At 42.6% G+C, this 18688-nt stretch overlaps 2 protein-coding genes across 2 annotated transcripts; one reads left to right on the plus strand and one right to left on the minus strand.

Annotated features, from left to right (window-relative positions):
• Positions 1-701: 701 nt before the first annotated feature.
• On the minus strand, positions 702-7301 carry TMEM247 (transmembrane protein 247). The gene is made up of 3 exons (XM_043981653.1): positions 7176-7301; positions 3808-4152; positions 702-914 (listed from the first exon to the last, which is right to left on the minus strand). The coding sequence occupies exons 1-3, from the start codon at positions 7299-7301 to the stop codon at positions 702-704; spliced, it is 684 nt and encodes a 227-aa protein (XP_043837588.1).
• Positions 7302-12665: 5364 nt separating this feature from the next.
• Positions 12666-14014, plus strand: LOC122742179 (transforming growth factor beta regulator 1-like). The gene is given in 2 exon segments (XM_043986246.1): positions 12666-13302; positions 13304-14014. Coding segments are annotated over 2 exon segments (1098 nt in total). The 5' UTR covers positions 12666-12850; the 3' UTR covers positions 13950-14014.
• The last annotated feature ends 4674 nt before the right edge of the window (positions 14015-18688 follow it).

An 18688-nucleotide genomic window follows, 5' to 3' on the forward strand; every position in this document is an offset into this window, starting at 1 on the left:
TGCCTCACTCAGGGTCCTGGGTTAACAGGATCTCTTTTTTTCTGATAATAATGCATCTACTTCCAGGTAATAGTCAAAAAGAATCCTACATATCCTGATTCCACAAATCTCATAGAAAAGCTGGCTAGGTCAGTGGTCATGGGGTGGGCCACAAATCATTTCCCTTCTCCCCACTTGGAGCTGATTGATCTCAGGAGGCCTCCTCCCCTCCAGAATTACTGATCTTGGAGCTGATATGGATCTTTTTTTTTTTTTTTGCGGGGCAATTGGGATTAAGTGACTTGCCAGGGTCACACAGCTAATAAGTGTTAAGTGTCTGAGGCCGGATTTGAACTCAGGTACTCCTGACTCCACGGCCCGTGCTCTATCTACTGCGCTATCTAGCTGCCCCTGATATGGATCTTGAAAGGCCCCCTCCTCTCCAAAATAGCTCTCCCACCTGTTAGCTGGTGTATAAAATTCCTTTATCAAGGAACAAAATACATTCCCTTTCAAAATGAGAGGAGCCTGGACAAAAGCATGTGAGAGGGAGGGAGCACAGGAACAAAGGTTTATCCCTTTCTTCAGAACACGTTTGGGAGTAGTGGAAGCAATCATCTGGTGCCTGAGAATGAGAGAGAATACCAGAGAAGGACGAATTGGGATAGGAAAAGAAAGGACCGACTTTGCCTACTTGAAAGTTAAGTTTCCATAGGGGACCATCAGGTAGGTAGAGCAGGGGGCACAGGGACGTATGACCACAAGGTTTTAATCAAACAGAGCAGAATGGCAGCAATGCAGAAGAGGTAATGCTTGGTGAAGAGGAAGAAAATCATCTCCTTGGTGACGTAGATGATGTGAATGAAGATGAAGCAATACAGGAACATGGCAAATTGATTCTGGGGGAGCAGGAGGTCTTGGAATCCTCCTGGGAACTGTAGGGGGAGAAAAAGAGACCGAAACTCAGCACAGCCTCAGGTCATTGGGATAGCTGAAGGGTTCTGCCTGCTCTGGACACAGGACTCCCATGGCTATGGCCCCAACCACCATTCCCATTCTGCCTCCACCTTGAATCTGGGAGGGTGGGGCCATCTCCTCTTCACTGACCTTTCCTAGCCCAGACAGCTGTCTCTGTGGCCCACCTTCAGGCATCAGTGTCATTGACGCCTGACAATTTCATTCTAATCTCCCAGAGGATTTTGGTCCCAGAGACCAAATCCAACTGCATAAGAACAGCCAGGGAGAAACCTGGTTTGGCATCAGATAAGAAGACCACTGACTCAACATGAGCCAGGAATGGAGGATGAAAAAGCTAATACAATTGGAGCTCTTTGTAGAATGATCTATCTACCACCATACCCAACCTCATACCTAACCAACTTCTGGGAGAACTGTAGGACAAGACTGAGCATGGGCTGTTTTGTGGCCATGTTGGGGAGCCTTATTGTTTCTGACTTCCCCCCTTCCTATAAAGACCTGTGAGAGTCCTATGTCAGTGTCATGGTCCCTGCAAGCCCAGGAATCTGCCACTGATAGGAACACTGAGGAATTTGGGAGAAAATTAAACCATACCCAAATAGTGTCATTAATGGATCCATATCAAGTTGAACAATGATCTTTAAATAGTATGCCACAGAGTTCTGAATTCATCTTGTGTTATTTAACTTTTTTATGAATGACTTGAACAACCATAAAAGGCATATTTATCAAATATATCAATGACATAAAGCTGAGATTACAGCTCATATAGCTAATAGAGTAGATAGAATCAGAATACAAAAGGTTTTGATGGGCTATAACAATTGGTCAAAATTATTAATAATAATAAGAACAATAAAGTCTCAACATTTCCAAAGATCCATAATTTCCTTGGTGTGGAAATTCCAACAATTAACACAGCTCACAATTGCCCCACACCTTATTAGATGATCTTTATGGGTTTCTGTGGTTGGAAACAACTCAATTGGTGGCCAACCTGGTGCTGAACCTATTTAGTAGCAAGGCCAATCCTCATTGTGACCCTTGCTCAAAATATTTTCAAAATGGTAGGCCCTGCCAGAACTTGTACACTTCTAGCATTAGCTTTCTAGAACTGAGGACCACCTCCACTCCAAGATGAGGAAAAGCAGCAGAATTATAATGGGTTACCAGGGTTAATAATACAGTCTCAAAGTCTATGTCATCAGAACACAAAGACTGGCAAGTATTACCATCAAGGTGAACAAGCCTTTGAGTATGGGACCGCCTATTGTCCAAGGTGAGCCTAGCCTAGTTTGGGGAGACTTATCCAGGTAGGCTGTCTATTTAGCTACAGCATTTCTCAAAATCCATCCACTAAATTGTAGAAGGGTTGTGATTTTTGTACGTGGAAGGAGTACCCACATCATTGAAATCATAGCACCTTGAAGTATAGAAGGACAGAAAATCAGGTATTTTATGTCATAAAATCAATTGGCTAAGAGTAGAAAGCAGAAGACCTGGTGTGACAGCAATTCAATATGAACCAACAATATGATTGGCTATTGGAAAACCTAATGTGATTGTAGGTTCTATTGAAAGTGATGTAGTATTCCAGATCCAAGGGGTAGAAGGGGTCTTAAATATTCCATTGGTCTGAATGCTATTGAAATATTATTTATAGCTTTCGATGTCACATTTTATGAAGATATTGATTTTAAAAATACTTGAATTACATTGATAAACTAGAGTGTGTCTACACAAAAGTAACTATCAAAGGAATTTGGGTTAACTTGAAGAGGATTAGGAGGGGCCTATGATATTTCAAAGGTTATCCCATGGGATTTAATTCTGTCAAACATTCTTTATCACCAGAGGTTAGAATTAGGACTAATAAGAGACAAGATTTCACTAAATAAAAGGAAGATCTTTGTAACAGCTGTCCAACAATGGAATGAGCAGTACTCCTAAGTGATGAACTCCCTGTGATTGGAAAAGTTCAAACAAAAACTGGATGACCATTTGTCAGCCAAGATTTGTAAAGAAAATTGCTGCATTGAATAGGAGGAATGACCTACCAGGTCCCACCGACTTTTAAGACTCAATGATGGGGGCAGCTAGGTGGCACAGTGGATAAAGACCAGTCCTGAATTCAGGAAGACCTGAGTTCAAATCCAGCCTCAGACACTTGACACTTACTAGCTGTGTGACCATGGGCAAGTCACTTAACCCTCATTGCCCCGGGGAAAAAAAAAGACTTAATGATGATAACAAAACTCTTAATGTGAGTCATATGGGGCTAGTATTGCTATGTTTTTCAGATAGGGAAGCCAAGGCCCAGCGAGAGAGTGACTTGTCTAAGTCGACACAGGAAAAAATTCTGACATTACCTTCCATTTGCACTGTAGGCATCTTGTAATGTCAAATTATTTGCATGTTGTCTCCCCATTCAACTGAATGTAAACTTCTTGAGGGGAGGAATGATGTTTTTGCCTTTCTTTGTGTTCCCAGCACTCAGTATGGTGCTAAAGGACTAGTTAGCACAAGGATAGCAAAATAAATGCCTGTTGATTTACTGTCCCTAGATCAGGAGGAGTGAGAGGACCTGAATTCAAATTCTGCATCTATCACCAACCTGTGTGACTTTAGGAAAGTCCCTTACCTTCTCTGGACCTCAGTTTACTCATCTGTAAAGTAAGGGGGCTTGAATTAGACAATGTCAAAGGCCCCCTTCCATTCTTAATCCTATGATCAACTCCACCTGTGATCTATGGGAATGGTTAGGTCCAAGTTTCAACTCCAAGGGCAGGTGATCGATATATCAGGTGCAGATTCTCCCACAGGCCCCCCGGTACCCGCTCAGGCACCTACCAGCTGGTGTGGTGCCTGTCTGTGAAGCTGCTCCATCGTCTCTTCATGTTGCCGCTGACGTTCGTTCTCCTCATGCAGGTACTTTAGCCTGGTCAGCTCAAACTCCATCCGCACCTTCTCCAGCTCCATCTCTGTGGTGGTGCGTTCAGTCGGCACCTCCCGCGGCACCGCTGAAGGCTCCAGCTCATCGCCTGCAGGCCCTTTGCCGGGAGCAGGCTTTGAGGGTAGAAGCTCGGTGGCCTGGACCTTCATTTGCTTCACTTCCTCTTGGGGGCTGCTCTCCACATTTGCCCCACTGTCCTCCAGGAAGTCATAGGAAGAGGCTTGGGTCACATAGGCCAACTCCTGAAGGAGAGAGAGAGTGTGAGAGAGAGAGAGAAGGAAGGAAGGAGAGAGGAAGAAGGAGAGGCAGGGAGGGAGGGAAAAAGGGAGGGGGGAGAGACAGAGACAGAGACAGGGGGAGGGGGAGAGAGAGAGAGAGAGAGAGAGAGAAAGAGAGAGAGAGAGAGAGAGAGAGAGAGAGAGAGAGAGAGAGAATCTGATGAACTGGGCACAGTTTAAAGAAATACCCTAGGGCTTCCTCCCTCCCTTGCTCCTAGCTTCTCCTCACCCATCTATCTGGAAGAAAACATCTCTAATCAACTCATTCACACAGAAAGCTTTGTCCCTTTCAGGGGCATTTGTGACTTTTAAAAAGTGTGCTACAGGGCAGGCTTAATAGCAAAGTTCCCAGTGGTAGAATTTCAGACCTAGAAACAGACCAAGGGGGAAAAATGGGGGTGGGGGTAGTGATGATCACTGGAGCAGGGGAATAAGGAGACCTGGGTTCTAGTCCCTCCCTTCTCTGTTCCTGCAAGACCTTAGAGAACTCTCACTTCTCTGATTTCCTCATTTATAAAATGAGGCTGTTGGACTACAATGATCTCTTAGGCCTCTTTGCAGCTCTAAAATCTTGTGATTCTATGACCTCCATCAACATGAGGTCAGCCCTACACTGTGTGCCAAGGGAGGTACAGAGGATGGAAGAGACATGGCCCTCCATGAGGGATCTTCTGGTTTGAGGAGGCAGGTTTGTGGTCTCCACCCTCTTAGTTGGGAGGAGGCCAACCTATGGTCCCCACCCTTTTTTTGTGAGGCGACAGCCCTGGTCCCACCCACTTGTTGTGAGGAGAGAAGACATATGGTCCCCACCCTCCTGTTGTGAGGAGACAGACCTTGGTCCCTCCCATCTTTTCAGGGGCACTTTCACTCCATTGATTGGAAACAATACCCTGGCAAAACCCGAGAGTTTTTACTACATGCAAGATCCCTTTATGAGTCTTTAGTTGTCTTTTTTAAAAAAATCTGTAAAGTGAGGGGACTGTTCTAAAGTAGGGGTTCTTTACCTTTTTTCTGTTATGGACCCCATCTCAAAGAAAAATAATTCTATTGAAATAGTCATATATGTATGTGCACACACATATACATGCATGTACATGTCACACAGTGCGCACACACAATAAATGCACATGCAATACACATACATGTCTGCACACATACGTGCATGCACATATACACATGCATGTCTTTGCATTATAAAATCAAGTTCATGGACCTCAGGTTAAGCATCCCCTTTTCTAAATGATCTTTAGGGTCCTTTCAAGTTCCCAATCCTATGATTAATTGATAGGAATAGTGAGTGGAAAGGGGTTCAGGGTAGGTGAAACAGATGGAGGGGGAAGATGAACACAGATAAGAGGGGCAAGAGTTATCATGGAAGAGCTTTGCTGGTGTCACTGTTTTGTTTTTATATATTTTTTAAATAATAAACATTTTTATTTAAAGTTTTGAGTTTCAAAATTCTATCCTTTATTCCCTCCCTCCCCTCTCTCCTTCCTGAGTTGGTAAGCAATCAGATATAGGTTATACATGTTCAATTATGTAACACATTACCATATTAGTCATTTTGTATAAGAAAACGTGCATAAAAGAAAAAATGAAAGTGAAAAATAGCATGCTTCAGTCTGTGTTCCATCAATATCAGTTCTTTCTTGGGAGGTAGTTAGTATGCTTTATCATTAGTCCTTTGGGATTGTCTTGGATCATTGTATTATGGAAAATAGTTAAGTCGTTCACAGTTCTTCATCAAACAATATTGCTGTCACTGTGCACAACGTTCTGGTTCTGCTCACTTCACTATGCATCAGTTCATCCAAGTCTTTCCAGGCCTTTCTGAAGTCATCCTGCTTGTCATTTCTTAGAGCACAATAATATTCCATCCCCATCGTACACCACGGCTTGTTTAGCCTTTCCCCAATGGATGTGTTTTGTTTTGTTTTTGAGAGCTGACCTGAGCCCAGGAAATTGTGAAAGATGCCCAGGCTCCCAAGAAGTCAGTCAACAAGCATTTATTTATTGAGCGCCTTCTATATATATGCTAGGTACTGGGCTAAGCACTGGGGATACCAAAATAAGGCAAAAGACAGTCCGTGTTCTCAAGAAGCTCTAAAGAGAGAAAAAACACAAAAAAGTTTTATACAAAACAGCATACATACAGAAGTAAATTAGAGATCATCTCAGAGGGAAGGAACTAAGATTGAGGCCTGGGGAAAAGCCTCTTATTGAAGATAGAACTTTGACTGAAACTTGAATCCAGGGCAGACAAGGAGGCAGAGAGAGGAATACATGAGAAATGATGAGATCAGCAAGGGAAATTGTGTCGAGGGAGAGGAGAACTCAGGGACAGAGACTCTGGGGACCCTCATGGTTAATGGATATGGCCTGAATGATGATCCAGCAGAGACTGAGCATAGGTACATAGGTAGGAGGAGAACCAGGAGAGGGAAGAGTCACAAAAACCTAGAGAGGTAGAAGTGTCAACAAGGCTGTAAAGAGATAAGTGAGGTATATTGTTCTGTCATTTTTCGGTTATATCTGACTCTTTGTGACCCCATTTGGGGTTTCCTTGGTAAAAATACTGGAATAGTTTACCATTTCCTTCTGCAGCTCATTTCACAGATGAGGAAACTGAGGCAGAGTTAAATGACTTGTCCAGGGTCACATAGCTATTAAGTGTCTGAGGCTAGATTTGAACTCAAAGAAGATGAGTCTTCCTGACTCCAGGCCCTGCACACTATATACAGTGTGCCACCTAGTTGCCTAATGAGGCATATGGTGAGGTATAGAAGAAATAGCATGTGGTTGAAGGGATGATATCTCAGTGCAAAATTTCCCTCCTGTCTGAAGAGTATGCCATCTGATCCAGCATCATTGGTGGCCTTCAGGAAATCCAATGTGTTTGGATAACCCCAGTCCCCTGATTGCCCCAGCATAACAAAACCCCAATCATACCACTGAGAAGTCATGACTAGAATAGGGGTGGTCAAGGCCCAGAATCTTCCTCTTACCATGGAGACCCCTATCTCTGCCAGGACTAGAGGGTAGATGGCATACACTGAATCAACCAGACAGCCCTCACTTGCAGCCTTCAGAATCTCTCTGCCCTTTGCTGTCATCCAACCAACCAAAATGGATTTCATTTAAGTCAAAGGGGGCACTTTCAGGGCACTGGCTTGGCCTCACCAGATTCCATCCTCAGCCGCCATCACAATCCCTTGCCCTCATAATATCCCACATTCCACCAGTTGCTAGGGGCCTGGACTAGAGATTTCTTTACTCAGAACCAGAGAAGGTGGTTGCTGACTCGGTGTCAGGTAAGGGTCTTTAGAAAGCCTTCCTTGCTCCAAAGTCTCAGTCTCAGTCTCTCTCTCTCTCTCTCTCTCTCTCTCTCTCTCTCTCTCTCTCTCTCTCTCTCTCTCTCCCTCTCCCTCTCCCTCTCTCTCTCCCCCACTGACCTGCCAGGGAATTTAGAATTCTAGTGTTAGAAATCCATTCCTTTGGGTTGAGTATTGTCCTTTCCAAACCCCTTTTTGAAAATGCAAATTCTCCTGGGAAGGTAAATACATTCAGCTCCTATCGGCAAAGTGTGGATGTCTGTCAATCTGCTCATAGAAAGGGTATGTGTGTGGTGATAGTGGTTAGGGGAAGGGGGTCATAAAGAGGAATGTACGAGCTTTAATGATTTTGCCAAGGAACACCTCCTGCCCCAGTGGACTGTCCAAATCCCATCATCCTCCAAGCCCCACACCAAATCATTCTTTTCTCTGTGAAGCTCTCCAATAATTATTCTAGCCCTCATGACCATCCCCTCCTAGTACTTGGGAATCTGGGTATCTAAATTGTCCCTTATTATTCTGGATGATGCAATCTAGTTGGGTAGCCAAGAGGCTCCAAGTTCATTTGCATAAGACTATCTGCACTGGTGGAGATTGATTACTTGATGCTGGAGCCTGGAGGGGTGAAGATGGCAAGGGTTGGTGAGAGCTTGGGAAAGGAGGGAGCCTGATCTTTTGATTCTGAGGGAGAAGATGCTCTTCTTGGGAAGGTTCTTGAAGGGAGAGAAAGGAAGAAGGTATGATGCAGGTAGGCCTCTTCCCAGATTTTTTTTTTCCTTTTATGGACTTCTCCCTGAAGTGAATCTCGAACAATGGGACCTCTCAGATCTTGAAGTCAGAAGATCAGAAAGCATCTCTCTTCTCTCCAGTTCTGGTCAACTCCTCCTCTCATGTATACATAGAGAATCGAGTAATCCATCACCACCAAGTAGAATCTTATGCAAATAGACTTTGAGCAGGGCTTATATCTGTGAATCCTCCTTTCTTTGAGGATGTCACATGACTTCTGTCTCTTTCCTAGTGCCTAGCCTAGAGCCCAGCATATGCTTCAATGATTGATTAAGTGGGAGACAGAAAACTATGGCACTGTATCATGTGCATTGGACTAGGAGTCCGGAGACAGGCTCTGCATTTCTTAGTACTAACTTTGACTTACCATGTGCCTAAGGTAATTTCCCTTCTCTAGTTTCCAGTTTTCCCATCTGCAAAAAGATCTCTCCCTTGTCCATATGAAAAATTCATAATCCAGTGGTCAACCTCATCACGGACATCTTCAAACCCAGCTAGCCTGGTTCCCATGGTAATACCAGGTATGTGCCTGAAGCCTTTCTATCTTGTTATATACAACCTAGCAGAGCTTGTGTCCCATTGACATAAGGACCCATCCATGATCACCTCCAAATGCCATGGGGCAGGTATTAGAGGAGAACTTTAAAAGAGGTCTCTACCTATAACAGTTCTATCAAAGGGGTTTTGGGCCCTCATTCTACTAGTTACCTTTTCATTGTGGAATAATGGAGAATAAATGAATCAAACATCTAGGATTTAGAGTTGGAAGAGACCTTCGTGATGTTGTTCAGTCATTCAGTCATGTTTAATTCTTCATGACCCAGTGGACCATAGCATTCCAGTACTGTCAATGGAGTTTTCTTGGCAAAAATACTGGAGTATTTTGCCACTTCCTTCTCCAGTGGATTAGGGCAAACAGAAGTTAAGTGACTTGCCCAGAGTCATACAGCTGGTAAGTGTCTAAGGATGAATTTGAACTCAGGTCTTCCTGACTCCAGGCTCAGTGCTCTCCACTGAGTTACCTAGCTGCCTCCTGGAAGGGCCCTAGAGATTATTTAATCTATCCCCTCAAATTAAAAACATAGGATTAGATAATTCCTGATTCACTGTGGTTTACTTAAAATATATAGATAGATAGATAGATGGATAGATAGATAGATAGATACATATAGATACATATATATATATAGACACATAGATAAAAATCACAGTGTGTATGTATGTATGCATGTATGTATGTAAAATCCTGTTCTTTGGATGGAGTTGTTTTTCTTCTGTTGGGAAGAATTGAGTACCCTAAAATACTGTCATGTGTCTTATGTTGGCTAAGGGCACCCCCTTGTGGTCATGTCTAATTTATTCAATGTCTGTACTGGGAAGAGAGTAGAGGAGGAATAGTGGGGATAGGAAGGTATTTGGTATGGGTGGAGATAGTGGCCACTCCCTAGCCTAGCCCCTTATGCAAAGGGAGTGGACATCAATGGGATGGTCTCCCGCTATCAGTTGGAGAACTGTTTCCTGGACACACTGGAGGCAATTTCTATTTCTAGAATAGAGGCTATGAAGAAGGACTGAAACAATCAGTAGGGGTTAAATGTTACTAGCTTTAAAAGATAGAGGAACAAAAGGGAGCCAACCAGTTGCCAAACTTTTCTTTAAGAATTGCATGCCCCAGAAAAAGACTGAGGTAGGGATTTATCTTTGGGCAATAAAATGGACACTGGGACAGATTGGCAAGTCTCTGGAAGAGAGCCAAGTCTAGAGTCCAGGTATGTAGGTAGCCAGAACCAAGTAGGAATAGCAGCTGAGATCTTTGTAAAACTCTGCTGGAATAGAATCAGCACCATGCCCTTTGCCACATGAGAGGAGCCTAATAGCTTCCAAAAGTTCTTCCACTGGAAGTTTGGCTAACATCAGATACTTACTTGTTATGTGACCCTTGTCAAGTCACTTAAACTGTTTGCCTCAGTTTCCCTATCTGTAAAATGGGGATAATTATAGCACCTACCTCTCTGGTAGGTTGTTGTGAAGATCAAATTACTGCTTGGCACATAGTGCTATCAATGTTACTATTATTATTAGCTGTGAGGTGGAGGTTTGCTGATATGGGCAAGACAAGAGTTGGGTCAAATCATTGGACCTACATCAGAGCAGCTACTCTGAATTAATGCAGAGCCAGTGGCTCCCTAAAACCTACCCTGGCTACTACCAGGGCTGGCCAGAGGATCTGAAGAAGTACTGAAACAATCAGTAGGGGTTAAATGACACTAGCTTTAAAAGATAGAGGAACAAAAGGGAGCCAACCAGTTGCCAAACTTTGCTTTAAGAATTGCAAAGAGTTTTACGTACTTTTAACTTATTTTATCTTTACAACAACCCTGTGAAGCGGGTGCTATTATTATCCCATTTTACAGTTGAGCAAACTGAGGCAGATGGAGGTTAAAGTACCCTGCCCAGAGTCACACAGCTAGGAAGTATCTAAGGCAGGATTCAAACTCAGGTCTTGCTGATTACAAGTCCTTTATACTATACACTGTGTATCTACTCTAGGTATATATTTAGCTTGTTGTTTGTCCTTCATTCTCATTTTTTTGGGTGGGGCAATGAGAGTTAAGTGACTTGCCCAGGGTTCACAGCTAGTAAGTGTCAAGTGTCTAAGGTAAGATTTGAACTCATGTCCTTCATTCTCAAAGAGAACCATGACATTAAGGTGATATCATGACTTGCACTGAATTGGATTTAAGTGAAGGAGGGCTGTGCAAGGCCACCAACCTCACTTTCTCCTCTAGAGCCATCTGGGTCCAGTGGCAAGATATAGATCTGAAGGCGCCCTGAATGTTTAAGGCAATTATGGTTAAGTGACTTGCCCAGGGTTACACAACTAGTAAGTATCTGAGGTGAGATTTGGACTCAGGTCCTCTTGACTCCAAGGCCAGTGCTCTATCCACTGTACTACCTAGCTATTGTATGTACATATGGGTTTATGTATCTGACACTTTGCAGAACTATGAAGTGAACCAGTTTTGTCTTCTGTGCTCTTGCCTCCCATTTTTTATTGCCCCTCCATAGATGTGTACATAAGTGTGCTCTTGTTGCTTGCCTTCCTTGGACAGTGGACCATTTATGAAGGGTAGCTAGGTGGTAAAGTGATTAGATTTTTAGACTTGACGTCAAGAAGACCTTACTTCAAATCCCATCTTAGCTACACTTTCTAGCTGTGCAACACCCTGGGCAAGTCACTTAATCTCTGTCAACCTCTTCAGGTCTCTCATCTGTAAAATGGTAATAATAATAGAACCAACTTTACTGTGTTATTCTGAGTATCAACTGAGATAATGTGCAAAACTATAGAAATGCTATTATTATTGTGAACCTCTCTCTCCTTCCCTGACTCAGCTTAACTCAGCTGGCTGTGCTATTGGAAAAGATCTGATGGAAGGAAAGACTTCCCGACAATGAAAAATGGGGACAGGGCACCCCAGGGGGAAAAAGAAGATAGAAAGAAAAGGCTGGATGACTACTTCTTGGCAGCGTACCAAGAAGGAAAGAAGCAAGCTTTTATTAAGCACCTACTATGTGTCAGGCACTATGCTAAATCCTTCATACAAATATCACCTCGTTTGATCCTTTCAACAACCGTAAGGGGTAGGGACTTTTATTGTCTCCATGATACAGTTGAGGAAATTGAGGCAGACAGAAGTTAAGCAACTTGCCCAGGGTCACATAGCTAGTAAATGTCTGAGGCTGGCTTTGAACTCAGGTGTTTTTGCTTTGCCTTGGGGCTTGGCACTTTACTGTGCTACTTCGATGCCAAGTAAGGGTTTGGTATCCAAGATATATAAAGATTATATATGTGTTTGTATGTATATACATATATGTATATATATGCATATGTGTGTGTTTGTGAATATCTATCACTCATAGTTATTACCCAATAGATAAATGGTCAAAGATATGAATAAATAATTTTCAAAAGAAAAATTACAAAATATTGCAAAGATTGTACCAAATCATTAATGCTAAGAGATACACGGAGGCAGCTAGGTGGCACAGTGGATAAAGCACAGGCCCTGGATTCAGGAGGACCTGAATTCAAATCTGACCTCAAACACTTGACACTAGCTGTGTGACCTTGGGCAAGTCACTTAACCCTCATTGCCCCACCAAAAAAGAAGAAGAAGAAGAGATACACAAATAAAAATCCTGGGATTTCACATTACACCCTTCAAATTGGAGAAGATGACAAAAAATGTCAACATTCACTGTTGGAGAGGTTGTAGGAGGATAGGCACACTAATACATTGTTGGTAGAGTTGTGAAATGGTACAATCATTTTAGAAAGCAATTTGGGGGACCCGGAAGTGCAGCGCCAGTACCATATAGCGGGACTGGGCAGCTGTGTCCTGGGGCCCTCGCGGCCCCTCCCGACTCGGAGCCGGCGAACCGTTCTCCTCCTTCTTTAGGGAGCAGTAGCCGATGCTGCGAGCCCAGGCGGGGCCTCCGGAACGCGCTCCTTGGAGCCTCGGCGGCCGAACCGGGTCATGAGCCTCTTGGGCGGCTTTGCCTCCTCTCCTCTGTCCCCGCTGCAAGCGAGCAAGCCCAGGATGAAAAAGCCCCCAAAGAAGAGTCAGAACGAGAAGTACCGGCTGAAGTACCTCCGGCTGCGGAAGGCAGCCAAGGCCACGGTGTTTGAAAATGCAGCTATTTGTGACGAAATTGCCCGCCTTGAGGAGAAGTTTATCAAAGCAAAAGAAGAAAGAAGGTACCTCCTGAAAAAGCTACTTCAACTGCAAACTCTGACTGAAGGGGAGACCCAGACTATAGCAACCACCCATAGTTCTAACCTGCCTTTGAATTATGGTGTGGCCACCTCTGTGGGTCCCATTCAAGGAGCTGGACCTATTCCTGTATCCAGCTCTGTGGTTGAAGAACCATTTGGGAAGAAACCCAAGAAGGAGAAAAAAGAAAAAGGAAAAGAAAACAACAAAGTGGAAGATCATCACTGATCGGCCTGGCTTCCATGATGAGAGCGCTATCTACCCTGTGGGTTTCTGCAGTACCCAAGTGTATGCCAGCATGAAGTGCCTGGACCAGAAGTGTTTATACACCTGTCAAATCAAGGATGGTGGTAGGCAGCCCCAGTTTGAGATTGTGCCTGAGGATGACCCTGAGAATGCCATTGTGGGCTCTTCTGCAAATGCCTGTCATGCTGAACTACTTAAGATCATCAGTGCCACTCGGGGGAAGCTACTTCCTAATGTGCTTCCATCTGGAGCTGATTTCTTTGGGTTTTCTCATCCAACCATTCACAACCTGATCCAGAGTTGTCCAGGAGCTCGGAAATGTGTCAATTACCAGTGGGTGAAGTTTGATGTGTGTAAACCCGGGGATGGTCAGGTCCCCCAGGGGCTGCCAGACAATGATGCAGCTATGAGCTTTGAGGCCTTTCAGAGACAGGCCTTTGAAGAAGATCACAATGATCCTATTCTACCAGGATCTCTGGATCTCCCAGGGCTCCAGCCTGCATCATTTGTGTCATCCTATCAGCCCATGCTCCTGACACATGAGTCCCTGCCAGACACTCACCTGCAGCACATTAAGTCTCCATCCCAGTGCAGCCCAGCCCAGTCCTCAGATTGAACAAGGCAACAGAGATGACACCAGGCTTGTCATGGTGAAATTTTTAACTTACGATAAAACTCAGAACATATGAAGTTCTCATACCAGAAAAGGTTGGGGATCATTGGTATAGTAGAAAAAACATTGGCCTAAGAGCCAGGGGCTCCGATCCTAGCTCCAACACTTGACTATCTATGTGACCTTGATCAAGTCTCTCCACTTCTCTGATACATGATTTGCTCCTGTTGTAAAAGGAGTTGGACTAGACAATCACTCGGGTTCTTTTTGGCTTTATACTTTGAGGTTTTTTTTCTTCAGTAATGGGAAGAGGTTGTAATGAATTATCCATAGGGCAACATTCTCTTCAGTCATCTTATGCTCTGCTTGCTTTTTGTGTCTAACCAAGACCTTTGTGACTGTCAACAGCACATGGTCTGTGGTTTAGAGATGCCTGACTGAGGTCACCAATGTAGTCTGTGGCTGGGGAGATGATGTTAATTGGAGTTAGACTTTTTCAGATGAGAAAACCTCATCGATGAAGTGATTAGCTCAAGCTCATAATGCTGTAACCACTGATCAAACTTAGCCAGATCTACTGCACATATAATTATATAGCCTTACAGTTTAAAACCAAATCTTGAAAAGGAAAATGGCCTCCCATGAGAATCTATGCTGTAGCATCGGTGCTGCTGATGGCCATGAACTTAAAATGACTATATATAGTTACTGGGAGCATTTTCCAATTCAGCATTTTAGTTCAATTATATATATATATATATATATATATATATATATATATATATATGTGTGTGTGTGTGTGTGTGTGTGTATACATATATATATACATACACACACACACACACACACACACACACATATATATTGGTGAGGCAGTTGGGGTTAAGTGACTTGCCCAGGGTCACACAGTTAGTAAGTGTCAAGTGTCTGAGGTCTGATTTGAACTCAGGTCCTCCTGAATAAAGGGCCAGTGCTCTATCCACTGCACCACCTAACTGTCCCATATATATATATATATATATTTTTTTTTTACTGAGTGCCTAACATGATCATAGGAGAAGCCATAGTCTCTGATCCCAAGTTGTTTAAAATATCAGTAGAAGCAAGATACAATTAGAATCATATGATTTAGGATGAGAAGTGACCTTAGAGATCTTTTGTTCCTGCCCTCTCATTTTGTAGATTGGGAAACTGAGGCCCAGAAAGGTAGATGTCAGAAATTGGGTTTTAGGTTAGGTCTTTTGCCCTGGAAAACACCAGTGTGTTTTTTTAATTTAAATAAATTTTTTGTTATAATTAAAATCAAAATTCCAAACTGTCTCCCTTCCTCCCTCCCAATCCCGAACTAGAGAAGACAACCATTTGAAATAGATATATCTATATGTACATGGGTAAAACCATACTTTATTTATCAGTTCCTTTTCTGGAGATAGATAACATCTTCCTTCATAGGTCCTTTGTAGTTGATCTGGATATTTATAACACTCAGAATAGCTTAGTCATTCACAGTTAGTCTTCAAACAATATTGCTGTTACAGTATATAAATTCTCTTGGTTTCACTTATTTCATTCTTCATTATTTCATGCAAGCCCTTCTGTGTTTTTTCAATAGTTAACCTACTCCCCATTTCTTATAGCACAATAGTGTTCCATCACGATCATAAACCACAACTTGTTCAGCCATTCCCCAATTGATGAGCATCCCTTCAATTTCCAGTTCTTTGCCACCACAAAGAGAGCTGCTATAAATATTTTAGTATATACAAGTTCTTTTCATTTCTTTGGTCATTTATCATTTTCCCCTTTTATCATTTGAGCCAATTTGATAGGTGTAAGATTTTTCTTCTATACCATAGTGTTATGAAATAGTAAAATAATAATACTGTATAGTGCATGATTAAATATCATTTCCCATGATCTGTTATAAATTATTCATCTTTTAATGTGGATTATTTTTCATTCCTATAATTTTCTTTAGTTGTACTCTCTCTACTTGCCTTTACTTTCTTATTCCTTTACACACACACACACACACACACACACACACACACACACACACACACATACCCCGCCAAAGTCACTAATGGAAACTTCAGTTTTCAATGCTGTAGAAATCAAAAGAGGCTGTGGGGCTTAGTAAAGAGAATTGTTTCCCAGAACAGCTGTAACATTTTTCTTCCACGAGATGGCAGTTTCTCCTAAGGGAAAATCTTTTCTAGCCAGCCTCTGGTTTACTTTTAGACTCTCCACAGTTCTCATACACACACACACACACACACACACACACACACACACACACACACACACACACATATATACACACAGACATATATATGTATATAGATGTATATATTTTTTTCCAAGCTAACCTTTAAAAGATAAAGGAAAACACAAAAACTGGGTGTCAGACAAATATTTGCTATTTCTATAAGTGTGTATAGACTTTAGGCTATGACCTTTGAAGTCAAAACTTCAGTTGTTTTCACCACACGGTAGCTTGGAAAGGGGACTTCTTTTGAAAACTTGTTTAAATGGAAGAAATTAGAGCAGATGCTGAAGAAATCATGTCTTTCCCACTCAAACTTCATATCTTCTTTGTAGCATCTCAAGCAATTTAGAAGAGAAGGAATAAAAACATCACCACCACCACCATCATATTCATAGTCATAACTAGAATTTATGTAGATCTTTAAGCTTTATAAAGCCCTTTAAATTATCTCATTTGATCCTTTTGAAGGAGGTACTAATATCTTCCCCATTTTATAGGTAAGGGAAATTGACACTTTGAAGAGTTGCCCAGAGTTCCACAGCTAGCAAGCATCTGAAATGACATTTGAATTCATCTCTTCCTGACTTCCAGCACTCCCTCCACTGTATCCACCAAGCTGCCTCATAAATCAGACATGGACAAAATCTCCTTCACTTTCCACCTAGAACCCTTTCTGTTTAACTGTTTGTATTCTTCTGTATGGCACAGTAGATAGAGGGTTGGGCATGGAATCAGGAAGATCTATGCTCAAATCCAGTCTTAGACATTTATCAGCTGTTTGACCCTAAGCAAGTCACTTAACCCTGTTTGCCCCAATTTCTTCATCTACAAAATGAGCTAGAGAAGAAAATGGCAAATCACTCCACTATCTTTGCCAAGAAAACCCAAAGTGGGCTCATGAAGAATTGGACACAACTGAAACAATTGAACAACAATTCCACAGTCAAATTGAAGAGGATTAACTCTTTAAAAATGGATTAAGAGCAAAACTTGCAGAAGAATGTACTGAAATAATCTTCTAACCAAGAACGGCTTGGAAGGTCAGAAGGAGGGAGCTGCTGTGCTGATACAGGAGTTGAGGCCAACCTCACAGTCACCCTGACACAGATACAGTCCCAGGAAGGCCTCACCAGAGAAGGAGACCCCCTCAGAGCCTCTGAATCAGCTAAAGTGCCAGTGTCGTCTGGAACTAAGCTCACAGTCTGGTGAGTGGGCTGAGCCCTGGGCAGGGGGGAGACTATAGGGGTCTATGCTGGTGCTAAGGCAGAACTTGGATTTTACACCCCTGCTGAGAACCAGGAGGTAGGCTCAAGTAGCAGTGGCCCAGGTGGGGGAGGGGCACAGGCTCATCGGAGCTAACAACCACAACACACAAAGCTGGTTGATTAGCAAGTTGCTCTGGGGTCATCTAAGGACCAGGAAACAGGCTGGGTGAGTGAAGAACCTGATTCTTCTTAAATCATACCACCTGGGACCTCTTAAGCTTGGCATATTGCAGCCTGGAAACGGTGCCCCACTTTAAGGAGCTAAAAGTCTAGTAAAAGAAAGGCAAGATGAGCTGACAGAGACAGGTGAAGACCATAGAAAATTTCTTCAGTAAAAAGGAAGACCAAGGGGCACCCTCAGAGGAAGATGTCAACATCAGGGTCCCTATATCTAAAGCTTCCAAGAAAAATACGAATTGGTCTCAGGCCATAGAGGTGCTCAAAAAGGACTTTGAAGATAAAGTTAGAGAGATAGAGGAAAAAATGGAAAGAGAAATGAGGGTGATGCAGTAAGGACATGAGAAAAAAGTCAACAGCTTGAAAAATCAACTTGGCCAAATGGAAAAGGAGGTACAAAAGCTCTCTGATGAAAATAATTGCTTAAGAATGAGAATTGAACAAATGGAAGCCAGTGACTTTATGAGAAACCAAGACACAATAAAGCAAATCCAAATGAATAAAAAAAATAGAGGACAATGTAAAATATCTTTTGGGAAAAACAGCCTACCTGGAAAATAGGTCCAGGAGAGATAATTTGAAAATTATTGGTCTACCTGAAAACCATGATCGAGGAAAGAGCTTAGACACCATCTTCCAAGATATTCTCAGGGAAAATTGCTGTGAAATTCTAGAAGAAGAAGCTAAAATAGAAATTGAAAGAATCCACTGATCACCTCCAGAAAGAGATCCCAAAAGGAAAACTCCTAGGAATATTATAGCCAAATTCCAGAGCTCTCAGGTCAAGGGGAAAATACTGCAAGCTGGCCAAAAGAAAGAATTCAAGTACTGTGGAGCCCCAGTCAGGATAGCACAAGATCTAGCAGCTTCTACATTAAAGGACCAGAGGGCATGGAATATGATATTCCAAAGGGCAAAGAAAATGGGATTACAACCAAGAATCACCTACCCAGTAAAACTCAGCATTATCTTTCAGTGGAAAAAATGGGACTTTAATGAAAAAGAAGACTTTCAGATATTCGTGATGAGAA

This window comes from Dromiciops gliroides, chromosome 2 (assembly GCF_019393635.1).
Source record: "Dromiciops gliroides isolate mDroGli1 chromosome 2, mDroGli1.pri, whole genome shotgun sequence".
Lineage (NCBI taxonomy): Eukaryota > Metazoa > Chordata > Mammalia > Microbiotheria > Microbiotheriidae > Dromiciops > Dromiciops gliroides.

Excerpts from the sequence above, each read along its gene's own strand:
- TMEM247 (XM_043981653.1), bottom strand. The coding sequence starts at position 7,301 with ATGACAGCAAAGGGCAGAGAGATTCTGAAGGCTGCAAGTGAGGGCTGT. Across the intron at positions 4,153-7,175 it reads TGGTAAGAGGAAGATTCTGG|GAGTTGGCCTATGTGACCCA; the intron begins GCCTTGACCACC and ends TCTCTCCTTCAG. Across the intron at positions 915-3,807 it reads GACAGGCACCACACCAGCTG|TTCCCAGGAGGATTCCAAGA; the intron begins GTAGGTGCCTGA and ends CTCCCCCTACAG.